The sequence below is a fragment of the Canis aureus genome, chromosome 24 (assembly GCF_053574225.1).
Source record: "Canis aureus isolate CA01 chromosome 24, VMU_Caureus_v.1.0, whole genome shotgun sequence".
Lineage (NCBI taxonomy): Eukaryota > Metazoa > Chordata > Mammalia > Carnivora > Canidae > Canis > Canis aureus.
In genome coordinates, this window is record NC_135634.1 from 25,041,134 (window position 1) to 25,055,749 (window position 14,616).

The window sequence follows — 14,616 nt, forward strand, 5'->3', positions numbered from 1 at the left end:
CATCTTTTCATGTGTCTGTTGGCCATCTAGATGTCTTCTTCAAGAAACTTGTGTTCATGTCTTCCGCCCATTTTTAAATTGGATTATTTGGCTTTTGGGTGCTGAGTTGTAAGTGTTCTTTATATATTTTGAATACTGACCCTTTATTGTATATGTCACTTACAAATATCTTCTCCCACTCAGTAGGTTGCCATTTAGTTTTGTTGATTATTTCCTTCACTGTGCAGAGGCTTTTTATTTTGTTGTAGTCCCAATAGTTTATTTTTGCATTTATTTCCCTTGCCTCAATAGAAATACCTAGAAAAATGTTGCAATGGCCAATGTCAGAGAAATTACTGTCTGTGCTCTCTTCTAGGATTTTTATGGTTTCAAGTCTCACATTTAGGTCTTTAATCCATTTTGAATTTGTTTTCGTGTATGGTTTTTGTGAATGGTTTTGTGAATGAATTTGTTTTCTGTATTATGTTTGGTATAGTTGTAAATGGTATTGTTTTCTTAATCTCTCTTTCTGATACTTCAAGAAATGAGTTTGTTTATGAATGTTGAATTTAAGGAGCCATAGATGCAGTCAGAAATGTTTAGTACACAGTTGGTTAAATGGACTTGGAGTGAAGGAAAAAAAGTATGCTCTAGAGAATTAGTGTTTATCAATTAATTATAGCTGATTAATTAATTAATCAGCTAAATATCAACTAAATAACTTATCAAGTTATGCAACTAAATGATAGTTGAAGCCATGACTTTATCCTTTAAAAGTTACCAAGTGTGCCAAGCACTTTGCATGTCTGAACTCATTTACTCTTCTTTATGAGCCTATAAAGTAGATGCTATTATTAGTCCCATCTTATAAATGAGACATCAGAGATGTTAAGTAACCTGTCACAAAACTCACACACATCTAGAAAGTGGCAAGACCCTTGTAGTGTGCTTCTAGTGTCCATGCTCCTTACCATTGTGCTTCTCAGAATGGATTATAGAGTAAGTAGAGAATAGAACTCTTTAGAATCAGAATCTTAGGGACCACTGGCATTTAAGGGATGACTAGAGAACAGGAAGTAGTGGAAATATCATGGAGGTCAAAGAAAGAGCATTTCAAGAAGAATGGAGGTGAGAGGAAGGTCCTTGGTGACAGCTGTCTTAGGGAAGCCATACATGCACACCCTGATATGGAAGTATGTAGAGCAAAGGGAAGACTAGCGAGACCAGAAGCAAGAGAGTTCAGATCTCTAGTGTCCATTTTATTGAAGCTGGAGCAAATGGCATGGAATTCAAGAAAAGAGATGAGAGGCATATGGGCAATTGACTGCACATTTTCTTTGCATATTTATAAGTTACTTTCCTTTGATACTTACTAAAAAAGGCCTATGCCACAGATAGGGTTAAGTTATGTGTATGACTTAACAGTGTAGAAATATGTGAATTTGAAGAGGAAAATGGAAACTATTAAGCCTTCACTCCATCTTAAGAGCTATCCATTTTGTTTACCCCCATGTCAATCATTCTAGACCAGAAGTATGGTGCCAACACAAATTGATTTTCCTGTAGATAGATTCTCTTTTCCTCTTTCTTTTACTGTTATTTCCCTGTGTTTCTAATTCTTTTTTACTTCATTTATTGTGCTGCTCATTTTATTTCCTTTCATTTATTCCATAGCTGGTCAGAATTGTTGACTCATTTTTATATTCAACATTATTAATATCCTAATATGCCTGCCACCATATTTCTTGCATGCCTGCTTCAAGTAGTGCACAGGAGCTCCAGATAGCAAGTAACTATCTAATGCCTCTGGATCATGTTCCTAGCCACTGTGAAAGATTTCTTTTAAAAGGCACATTTTGACCTTGGCTTCCCACTCCCTTTGTTGTGTCTCAAACATTTACTTATTACTATCTAGACTTCCCACCATTTATAGGGAGAATTACTGAGCGTTGTTAAATTTAAAAAACTTCTGCTGTTATTTATCCTGACATCCTTTCCATAGATTTGCCCATTTAAAAACCAGTAGAATTGCAAACCATGGCCTGCAATTGGAAAGGCTACCCTCGTGACTTTCAATTTGGGGCTCAAATGTGAAACCACTATTTGTTTCCTTATATGTGGAGACTTAAGGCATCTTGTTTGTTTTTGTTTTCTCTCCTGATGGCCAGTTAGTTACTCAGATCTCGTCAAACCCTGGTTTATGTTGCGCTGGAGACCATCTCTCTCTTTGGGACAGTCTCTGGGGCCTCCTGTGGTCTCTGTAAACCTCTTTTGTGTGGTAGGTAAGAACATTTAAATATATTTTCTGGATTTCTAGAAAACATGTTCTGCTATATTTTCATGTGATACTATATGTATGTATGTGTGTGTGATTTATATAGGTATCACCCTTATGTCCAATCCAGTTTGTTACAAATAGAAAATTCCCACAAATTGGTGACAGAGTCAATTCATGAGCAGAGAAATATTTGATATAGAACTTAAGCAATGTGTTAAAAGTGTTGCTATTAAATTTGAAAAGTGAGCTGATTAGTATTTTATAAACAAACAATAGCAACAACAAAATCCTTCTAATCAGTTGAAGTCTCAGGAGATGTCTTAGATAAAAATAATTTTAGGTATTAGATAGCTAAAGCTTATGAAGAAAATGAACACACATAAGCTCTTCCTCTGATTTCTACCTGGGAGCTCATGCATGAGCCGTGATTTAGAATCTGCTACTCCTCTGTTCTATAATTGACCTCTTTCTCTCATCTCCCTCAGGCTTAAATCCTTCTGGAGTCACTAAGATTGTCAGTGTGGGGAGAAGCAGCAGTTGGTTTCAAGCTTCACACATTCCTCCTATGAGAGAAGTAGGACCTGTTTTATGTGACTATCCATGACAAAACTAATTCTTAGTTTGTTGCAGTAATAATGAGCCACAGATAAAATTATCTTTTAAAATTCCTTTGAAGTCAGTTAAAAAGAAACAATTAACCTGTTTTGTTAAATTAATTATTTTTGAACTCTATGAAAGAGTATTGTTTTTGATTAAAACTATTTAAAGTTTTCCTTAAAATCTCCTCTGAGGTTGGAACATTTGTGCTTAGCATGGCTTTTGCAACTGGGCTGAACAAGATAACCTCTATTACTCAAACTTAGCTTTCTGCCACTGAAGTAAAACTTATAAAAACAGACTCCACTGAGTAGTCTCAAGTGAGGCCCTTGAGGAGGCAGAAGAAGTACCAAGGAGCTGTTGTGTAAGCTGTTGAGCTGGTGCCACTACAACTACAGGAAGAGTGCTGCTTCTAAGAGGCATTCATAAGGGCATGCAATATCAAAAAGCTGATGTCCCTGGGAACGGCTGGGATTCCCACACAGGCAGCTGTGGCTATAATGGGGATTGGAGAGGGAGACTTCTTGCTCAGAAACTTTTAGTCAGAAAGCAAACTCAATACCTCTTTTCCCTGGGCATGGAGAGGGAGGCACCCTCTGGGAGTGCTGAACTTTTTCTCAGCATTTATACAATAGAGCTTGTGAGCACCCTGAGTGATGTGATCTTTAAATATGATGGAAATAATGTTCAAAAGATGAACATCAGGAGAGAAGTGTATCAAGAACAACCATACACTTTTAGGGAGCCCAGGGAATATTTAGAATGAATGATAATGTTAACATGAAAACAAACTTGGGCAAGAAAAGAGGCCAAGAAGGAAAGGAACTTGAAAATAACCCCTTTCGTTTCCTAGCAGTCTAAAAGAGGCACTGAACTGACAGTAAATAGAATCATAGCCCAGATCCCAACAATAATTCTGTGTTTGTTGGAAACAACCACCTTATTAAACCTAGAAAAATCAAAAGATTGAGTGTGCCAACGTGTGTTCTTTTGTAGAGTTATTGCCCTCCACTTCCAACAGTTATCTCAGAGGTACAAGCATTTGGTTGGTTGGTAATGCTAACAATAATAGTAATGATACTAGTAGTACTAATGTCATTGCCAAGTGTGCTAAACACTTTTTTATTGAATCTAAGCAACATTCTTTTATGAGGTAATTTTCCAGATGGGAAAAGTGAACCTCAAAAAAGATTAGGTAACTTGGCCAAGATCACACTGCTGAAAGTGAAAAGCAAGACAAAACTGTGCTCTTAATTTATTGCCCCAATAAGCAGCAAAAGGAGTAGAATGAGAGATTAGAGATTCTAATACTATTCTAAAAGATTTGATGTAATTTGATTGTGAATGAACCACACATAATCTCTGTGACTCCTAAGAGCCAGCATTCTCTTAACGTGTCTTCTCAATCTATTTTCTGTTAATACTTGCCTTAAAACAATTCTTCTTTGGACATTTATAATCTTGAGTCAGCTAAATAGAGTTTCCTACAAAGTCAGATATGGAAAATTGCCAAAATGTCATTTCTTTGGATAGAATTTCTAAGTAATTATAGTAGTAGAAGTAAAATTATAATACCAGACATTCAGTAAATATTTGTTGAATGAATGAGTTAATAAATAAATTGAATGTACAAACTACTTGGGTAGAAGATAGATTTTTAAAAAAATACTTTATTTATTATTATTATGGTTACATAGAAAAATACATATATGTGTGGATAGATAGATAACTATATACATATGTATTTCTTTTTTTAAGATTTATTTATTTATTAGGTATGATAGACACAGAGAGAGAGAGAAAGAGAGAGAGAGAGAGAGAGAGGCAGAGACACAGGCAGAGGGAGAAGCAGGCTCCATGCAGGGAGCCCCATGTGGGACTTGATCCAGAGACTCCAGGATCACACCCTGGGCCAGAAGGCAGACGCTTAATCACTGAGCCACCCAGGGATACCAGAAGGTAGATTTTTATACATTATTCACCATTCAGTCATTATTTGAGTGTCTATTATGTACTATGACTAATATTAGTGTCACTGAGGGCAAAGTTCAGCAGCTAGCCACCACTATTTATTCAAGGTCTTCTCCAAAGTGCAGGCTATTAAGTTCTACTATGCATCCTCTTTTCTCCCTTATAAAACAGAGGGTTTAACTGGTGATTTTATTGTCCCTTCCATTTTTTTTTTATGAATCTCAGTATCATTTTAATAAACTTTTAAATTTTATAATAGTTCTAGATATAGAGAATGCTAACAGTACAGAAATTTCCCATATAGCCTACACCCTGTATTTTCTATTATTTAATAGTGTGGTGCATTTGTTACACTTAGTCAATATTGAAATATTATTATTAACTAAAATCCATACTTTCTTCATTTTCTCTTAGTTTTTACCTGATAATCCTGTTCTAGGATCCCCTCCAGGACACCACATTACATTTACTTGTCTTGTCTCCTTAGGCTTCTCTTGGTGTGACTTTCCTTGTTTTTGATGATCTTGACAAGGTGTGTGTGTGTGTGTATGTTTTCCCAAATAATCTCTACACCCAACTTGGGCTCAAATTCACAACCCAGATATTAAAAGTTGCATGCTCTACCAACAGCCAGCCAGGTCCCCCTGATCTTGACAAGTTTGAGGAGTACTGATTATGTGCGTTATAGAATGTGCCTCAATTGAGATTTGTCTAGTATTATTGTATGATTAAACTTGGGTTATATGTTTTTGTAAAGAAGACCACACAGTTAAAGTATCATTATCATCACACCATATGAAGGGTGCATACTGTGAATGTAACTTATCACTGTTAATAGTAACCTTGGTCCCCTGACTGAGGTAGTGTTTGCCAGTTTTCTCCACTGTAAAGTTATTCTTTTTCTCTCCCTCTCCATACTGTACTCTTTAGAAGGAAGTCACTGAGCAGTCTACATTTGAGGAGTGGAGAGTTATGTTCTACCTCCTTGAGGAAAGAGTATCTAAATAATTTTTTTGGAATTCTTCTGTACATGAGATTTATCTTTATTTATTTATTTATTTATTTATATCAGTATGAACTCATGGATATTTATTTTATATTTTGGATTATAACCCAATATTACTTTTTAAAAGTTTTTTGTTGCTATAATTGTTCCAGCTTTGGCCATTGGTACCTCTGTCAGTTATATCCTATGTCGTTTTGATATATATCCTCATCAGGTGTTTGGGTTTTGTTATTTTTCTTTTTTTCCTCCCAACACTTACATTCTGCTACTACAGGATGCTTCAGGCTCATATTGTATATTTCCTGTCCTAGTCCCATATCAACCATTTCTCCAAAGAGCCCCAGTTACTTTTATTGGAGAATGTATTAGAAACCAAGGTCTAGTTACCAGATGGGCTCAGTGGTACCCATGTGTCAGCTCACAGAGCAAGGAAATATATATGTGTAGGGGGATCCCTGGGTGGCTCGGTGGTTTGGCACCTGCCTTTGGCCCAGGGTGCGATCCTGGAGTCCCGGGATCAAGTCCCACGTCAGGCTCCCGGCATGGAGCCTGCTTCTCCCTCCTCCTGTGTCTCTGCCTCTCTCTCTCTCTCTCTCTCTCTTTCTCTCTCTCTCTGTGTCTATCATACCTAATAAATAAATAAATCTTAAAAAAAAGAAATACATATGTATATAGTTATCTATCTATCCACACATATATATGTATTTTTCTATGTAACCATTTGTATCTGTATCAAGCTAAACATGAGTTTATACTGATGTCTCCAACTTGAATCCATTACTACATGAAATGTTCTAGTCTCCCCTTGCTTATCTATAACCTCCCACTCAAACAGTGAGAAGCCTGTCCTTCACCATCTGCCATTTATTCAGTTGTTAAGTTCCAGTGTACATGTATAGCAGTTTCAGAATTGTTAACCTGTATCCTGTGATAAATAATTATCAACTAGAGTACAGTGCTTATGTGTAGGATCTTGTCTCTAGTTTCACTCTACTTCCAAAGTGACTTAGGTCAGCACATTTCCCTCCACCATACCCTTCAATGAGGATGTTTTTTACGATTTAAATATAGTTAGATTGTTTTGTCACACTCTGCATTCCATCATGGAATACCCCGACCTCTTAATTTTTTTTTAATTTGCATGCATTCAGATTCAGTCTTTGTGCAAATAGGTCTATGAGGCTATACGCATAGCATCATATATCCATCATTATTACATTATGGTACAGAATAGTCTCACTGCCCCCAAAAATCTCCTGTGCCTCATCTACTCAGCTTCCTCCCTGCCAGGAACTCCTGCTGGCATTTTTTACCATTTCTATAGTTTTACCTTTTCCAGACTGTTATATCATTGGAACCATATAGTAGATAGACTTCATAGACTGGCTTCTTTTACTTAGCAATATGTAGTTAAGAGTTTGTTGGAAAATTGAATTTAAATTAAAAAAAAAAGAATGGAATCAGGCAATTAAAAAATAATAAAAATTTAAAAATTAAAAATATTTTTCTACCCAGAAAAAAATGTCATTCTCATATTTTTATAGTTTGATAGGTTATCTCTTTTTATCACTGAATAATATTCCGTTTTATAGATATGCCACAGTTTATCCTTTTTAACTGGTAAAGGACATCTAAGCTACTTACAGTTTTTGCAATTATGAATAACAATGCTATATATATTTATGTTCAGGTTTAGTTTGGACATAAATTTTGAAATAAGTTTATCAATATCTTTTTAATATTTATTTTTCAGTTTGTAATTGTTGGTTTGTAATCATCTACCTTTATATGGTTTCTTCTCAAATATAGTTATTTAAAAAACAATCAACAGTTTCACATAAAAAGTCTGTTCAGGTTCAGGTACCATCTTTTATAAAAATATAAACAATAAGCCCATAAATATTTTATGGAATAAGAGCACTTTAAATATTGGGCAATTTAGAAAGGTTTACAATTAATGTTTTTTGAAATATGAGCAGACCTGTGGTCTGCCGATGCCATTTCTTTCATATCACAAACAGGGAAATTTATAGGTGTTGAATTAGCTGCAAAATTGTTCCCTTTATTGCTCCCTCACTAATAAATTATGTCAAAAATTATGTGTTTGGAAATCCAAATACAAGCATTTGCAACTTGAAGTAATAAATACAGCACCATATTAGATAAATAAACCCAGCTTCCTTTATGTGTATGCATGTCAGATAGGACACATGCAGTGGCAAGAAATAACAAGCAATGGAAATATCTTCCCTGGACATTTCATCTCTAAACACGTGATATGTTTTACATACAGTATAATCCTATTAAAATATGGCTTGTTATTCCATAGGACATGGGTGTACATTAGAGTGGAGACAAGTATGTTCACTAAAAGTCCAAAACATGGTAGCAATTCTATCAGAAAAAAAGGAAAAGAGTCTTTCTATAACACTGTCTTCAACCAAATTATGAGGTTAGTCTTTGCCTTTAATACTAGTATTCAAAGAGGGTTCCTTCTTTGGGGATGACTGAACAAAAATCCCCAAAGAAGAAACATTGTGACCACCTTACGGAATTTTCACTGTATTTTCTCACAGTATCCAAGTGACTTAATGCTGATTAGTTCAACAAAACTCAAATATAAGATATCCAGGCATCAAGAAAGCTTTCACATTGAATGTTATGTTTTATTTTGTGTCTTAAGTTACCTGATGTAAAATATTTGAAAAACTGGAGAAGGCCAAGTGCCAGTGAGAATGAGGGGCTTAAGAATATACTGACTGGTTCACTGTATGACTTTTTTTAGTATCAGAAAATTAACGAGTCAAAAGACATGTTGGCAAATGCTGGCATTCCCTGACCTAAAAGGTTCTGAGATTTCTCTCTTAGGAGCTTGACTCACTGAGAGATGAGGACTGGTTTACCAAGGAGCCTGGAGGATTTTAGGGCTTTAGTTCAGTGGAAGGAATTCAGGAGAGAATTGCTGGGAGTCTGATTCTCTTTGAAGCAGAACGTACTTTATGATTTATTACATGGGGTCTGCTGTAGATAGAATTTGCCCCTTTTAATGTACAAAAAAATAAAATGAGGGGACACCTGGATGGCTCAGTGGTTGAGTGTCTGCCTTCAGCTCAGGTTGTGATCCTGGGGTCCTAGGATTGAGTCCTGCATCAGGCTCTCTGCAGGGAGCCTGCTTCTCCCTTTGCCTATGTCTCTGTCTCTCTCTGTGTCTCTCATGAATAAATGGATAAAATCTTCAAAAAATTAACATAACTTAAAAATAAGTAAATAAATAGGGAGAAATCTTTTTCTTTTGTGTTCTCTTTCCCATGTAACAGGGGGCCCTTCAGATGCTTAGTTGCCTCCAATGTCCTAGAATCTCTTTCTATCCTTTGTTCCCATCAAAATTTATAAGTGATATGCTCCACATACTCCCATGTTTTAGCTACCTTTCAAATAGGGCTAAACTATTTACAACCAATAATGTTAAGTGTTCCAACTCCCAGAAACATTCACAGTGATTTGAAACTTTGTTTTTTTGTTCCTTTGTTTGTTTAGCTGGAGAAACAGCAAGACAGAATAAGACATTTATTCCCTGGATCTTCTTTAATAGTTCCCTGAATACTCTTAATTATGCCAATATGAGGTAAGTTGATACATGTCTTTGAGGAAAGGAAATTTACAAAGATCATTCTTCCTGGTAGCCCCCAATATGCCAAACTAAACTTATCTAGGCCAAAGATCCTCCAGGAAGAAAGAGATTAAGGAAACACTATTCCCTTTCCTTTGGAGATTAGAGATTTCTAAAGGGCTGAGAAAACCCCGACAGAGATCCCTGGTAGCGAAACTCAGGAAGAAAGAGGGAGTCTGGCATAGTGACTTATGCTCAATACCAGAGCCTAGAGGTTTGTGGGGATAGTGTGTTCTAGATACAATGTGTAGCTGTGGTTGGAAACCCAATTATACCTGGCTACTTTGGCAAAGCTGTCACTTTTGGGGAATAGTGGCTGATTCTGTGAGTGTAAAGCCAGTAAGCCATCACCTGGGGAATCCACATCCTCAGTGCCACCCTGCTGCCTGCACAGGGTTCTACAGCTGAAAGGACAGCCTTTTTTTTTTTTTTTTTAAAGATTTTATTTATTTATTCATGAGAGATACACATAGAGAGAGACAGAGACACAGGCAGAGGGAGAAGCAGACTCCAGGCAGTGAGCCTGATCTAGGACTCGATCCCGGTCTCCAGGATCACACCCCAGGCTGACGGCGGTGCTAAACCACTAAGCCACCAGGGCTGCTCGAAAGGCCAGCCATATAGAAGTCAAGGACAAGTTGGAGGCTTCGGAACCAGTTTTCAACAATGACTCCATGTAGAAGTTATTAAAATTAGAACTTAAATGGACTGATTAGTTCTTCCCACGTGGAACTTTGACACGATACTGCTCCCTTTGGACTGAGTAACTTCTCAGGGATCCTGGACAGTCTGAGGAACAGTGAATCCTTGAGAGAGGGAGATACTGAATTACCTACAATATGGAGGAATGGGAGCTTAAGCAAGTAATTAGAAAAATAAAAAAGATGCCCAAATTTGGAACCCAAACTGATGGAGGTCATACAGATTATATTCAATGTTAATTTATTATGAATTTCCAAGAGATGAAGTGTTTGTCAAATTTATTTAACCACCAAACATTTTTTTCCCCTAAACTAAGCATCGTAAGGGACTAGATTCCAAGGAACACTTGGAAAATGCTTCTCAAATGGTAGAATTTTAGATACTAAATCATGACAAAGGAGCAGCAAACTTGGGACATTTTCCTGGCATTTACTCATATAATTGCTTAACTGTGACCACAAACTCCACATCACTCCATGGTGTTAATGACAATGCTCTAGTAACTCTACAGGGCAGAGTGCACAGGGAGAGGGTGCTAAAATGATAACACAGCTTTCTCCTTGACTCCTTCTATCCTTTGCCTTTATATAATGACCAAAACCCTCAATCTCTTTTTGGCTCAAGTAAGGATTTTTGTTTTAATATGTTAAATATCCTCAGTACCTAGAAATCCGCTTGGCACTGTGAAGGTGTTTAATAGCTATTTGTTGAGCAAATGAACTTCTGGCCTTTACTGTCCTCACAAAGTTACTAAAAACGTAGCATACCCCCCCTTTTTTTTTTTTGCATAATTTATACCTTGCAGCTGTAGAGCGGATCCTTCTAAAAATTCAAGAAGTATGAGAATAGTAATGACTGGGAAATCTTGACTAGGTTTGGTAGGCCCAATTCTCTGAAACAAATGGAAAATGACATTTCATTTATAAATCAAATGAAACCCATATTTCCCCAAGCAAACAATCCTGATACTGGGGGCAGGGATATGATGAAGCCATTTCAGACCCCACCAGCTGAATCACTATCCCCGGGTCCACATTGTGCCCAATCTAAGGACGATGTGTCACATATTTAACAATTGTCAGTTTTATAAATAAAGTTAGTAAAGTATATAGGTAAAAATTAAAAGTATTTTCTTTCTATTCTCTGAACTATCACAAAACTACTTGCCATGTGGTATAAGGCAAAATGGTCATCAAATCATTCTAATGATTTGTAAGTCATTATTGATTTTTTGGAGTTACTTATATGGTCTAATGTTTGATAAGCTCTCACAAAACTAAATGTTACCTGTCTCTAAGCTACAATTTTACAGAGGAAACTGCACCAAACTCTTTCAATGACTTCCTCATGAAACTGATGGTTGTTAGATATGGCTCCAAGTACTTGCTATAATGTGAGGGTGACTGGGTGAGCTGTCCCTCATGTTCTAGATACTAGTACTTCTCACAAAGCCTATAACAAGGGAGACTTTGCTTATGCTCCCACCCCCAAAAAAACTGCTCCTAGCAGGCCTGTCCCACACTCCTGCCAACTGGGCCCCTCCTGAGCAAAAGGTAGGGATTAATTCCTCTCAGCTACCACCTTGTTCTGTTCAACTCATGCCCCAATGTCTAGATGCACTAATCCCATTACTACTTAGTGGCCATGGATGATGTCATTCAGTGACATGTGGTATAATTTAAGCTATAACCAACCATTAGGGCAGTATTTCTATATATATTTTAACCTCTAATAACAAAATGCCAGTGTGTATTAGCAGAATATCAACCATGACCCAGTTTCTTTTGAGTAGTTCAGAAAATCTCAGTCGTCTCCCATATACGTTAGAACAAGGCTGTGAATTACTTTTCTTCTATCTCAAGATATCTGCCATTTCTTATTCTGTCTCTCACTTCCATAAAATGACTCCTGTATTTATGTATTGATTCCTGGAAGCAGCTATTGATTTTGCTTCGTCTCTTAAGGTCACTCAAGTAGTGTTGCTCATTCTAATGCTCTATCTTTGAGTTAATGCTGGAGAAAATCTCCTTCATTTTCCTGAATTGCCCAAGATTACCAAACTAAGGCTGCCTGATTCTTTTTGTGACATACTTCTTATTAAAACCCTGAGTCTCTGGATAACTATATCAGAAAATAACCTGAGCATCATACCACCCTCAGTTTGCTGTTGCCTCCCATAGCTCACCATCTTCAGGATTAACCTTATACATTTCTTTTCCAGTTTTGTTGTGATGTAATTGACATATATCACTGTATAAGTTTAAGATGTACAGTATAATGACTTGACGTATATTTATGGTAAACTGTTTACTACAATAAGGTTAGTTAACATACATTATCTCATAGATTAAAAAAAAAGAAAAAATGTTTTATGGTGATGAGAACTCTTAGGATCTACTCTCTTAATGACCTTCAAATATATCATGTAGCAGTGTTAGCTATAGTCATTACGTATATTACATTCACAGTACTTATTTATCTTATAACTGAGAGTTTGTACCTTTTGACCACCTTTATCCAGTTCTTTCACCCCAGAGCTCCCACCTCTGGTAACCACAACTCTGATTTATTTTTCCTATGAGTCTGGTGTTTTATTTCTTTTTAAGATTCAAGATATAAGTGAAATCATACAGTATTCACCACTTTCTGTCCAACTCATTTCATTTAGTATCATGCCTTCAAGTTCCATCTATATAGTCAGATGGCAGGATTTCCTCCTTTTTTTATGGATGAATATTCAATTGTGGGTGTATGTATGTATATATATATATATATATACATACATACACACACAACACAGCTTCTTTAGACCTTCATCTGCCTATAGACATTTTGTATCTATGTCTCGGCTATTGTAAATATTGTTGCTATGAATATGGAGGTGCAGATATCTCTTTGCCAAACTGTTTTCATTTCCTTCCCATATATTCTTAGAAGTGGAATTGTGGGATCATATGGTAGTCCTATTTTTATGGAATTAAGAATAGAACTTTGCCCATTTTTAACTTAGATTGTTTTTGTTTTTTGCTATTGAGTTGTAGGAGTTCTTTATATATTTTAGATATTAACCCTATGAACCCCATATCAAATATATGATTTAAAAATATTTTCCCATTCTGTAGGTTATTAATCATTTCTTTTATTGTGCAGTCCATAGGTTTTGACATTCTTTTGGCCTTAGATAATTTTTTCCTCAATAGCTTGAGAGCTTAGGAAGAAATATTTGATCCCCAGTGGTTTAGGAGAATTGTTCTCAACATGGCTGGGCTTCAGAAGCAGCCAGTTAGTTGTGGAGGGACCAAGGCATGAAGACTGAAAACTCCATAGTCCAGTTAGATCTGCATCCAGGGGTGGGAACCCTTAGCTCAGGGGGTCTGTTTTGGCTCCAAAGCAAGTACTCACTTTCCCCCTCCATTTATTAGGTCCACTGCCAGATGTACCCTCATGTCTCAACTGGATTAATTCTTAGGAAATTCATAAACAGTTTGGTTGTTACTTTGGGATTCCTGCCACTCTGTGAACCACTCCTATGAACATTGATGCACAATTTCCTTTAGGTTAATTCCATAAGTTGCATTTAGAAAAAAAAAAAAAAGAGCCCTGACATCACAAGGAAACCACTTTTAGTTGCTCCATTTCCTGGAGCCTACAGCTGGCAAAATGCCTGGGACAAGATGTATTCAATTCAAGTCAGAGCAGAGCTGTGTTAGGAGAAACAGATGGCCCACCTAAGGTGAAAAAATTACTTTCTTGGGGGAAAAGGCAGGGTGGTTTATTCATCTCTTCCTCTAGGAAGGCAGGAATGTGTGGAGGCAAAATAAACAAAACACATTACAAACGCATTCCACAGATGAACAGAATAAATGGTGCTGAACAAGCCTATGGGAGGCATCTTCCTGCCTCCAGGCAGGCTGTAGGGCTTGTCACATGTATATTAAAGTGCCCCCAATACTTGAAAATCATTCTGTCAAAGGAAGTAATAAGAACCAACATATAATTGAAGAGACAAATGGTCAATAACCCTCACTGAGAGCTGCTAATGAGGGACTGAGGAGACTGGGGATAGTCAAGATGAGCCAGGTACAGGTTCAGGAAAATAACTGGATATAAAACAAAGCAGTGAGAATTGGACTGCTCCACTTGAGGTTAATGTGGCCAGAGAGGTGGTAGATAGGTCATCTGCATTTATTTAGAAAAGGGGATACTAGGCAGTGAAAATTTGTTGCTGATCATCTCCAATTTTCCAAAGGATGTACTTTTCCTGGTGGTTATCGGTGTTCAGGTCACCTGGAAAGCACATTCCCCTCAGAAGACTTTTCTAATACCCAGATGAAACACTCCTTAAGTTTATCCAACTCTTTTGTTCTAAATGTTTATTCAAAAGTAACATTCTGATTATGGTCTCTCAGCTAG

The 14,616-nt window shown here is 36.7% G+C and overlaps 1 protein-coding gene across 23 annotated transcripts in view; it reads left to right on the forward strand.

Annotated features, from left to right (window-relative positions):
* The first annotated feature begins 1,014 nt into the window (after positions 1-1,014).
* Positions 1,015-14,616, forward strand: part of LOC144295913 (uncharacterized) — an 85,843-nt gene continuing 72,241 nt past the window's right edge. For 15 of the 23 annotated variants that reach the window (XR_013363028.1, XR_013363029.1, XR_013363035.1 and 12 more), the window contains exons 1-3: positions 1,015-1,107; positions 2,148-2,261; positions 9,369-9,456. Coding sequence is in view for 3 of the 23 variants with exons in the window: in XM_077868577.1 (XP_077724703.1) it covers positions 1,038-1,107; positions 2,148-2,261; positions 9,369-9,456 (272 nt within the window). In the remaining 20 variants the exon portion in view is untranslated. Of the gene's footprint in view, positions 1,108-2,147; positions 2,262-2,742; positions 2,832-8,160; positions 8,284-9,368; positions 9,457-14,616 lie in introns of all 23 variants that reach the window. The other 8 variants (XR_013363043.1, XR_013363039.1, XR_013363046.1 and 5 more) reach the window with 6 other exon arrangements.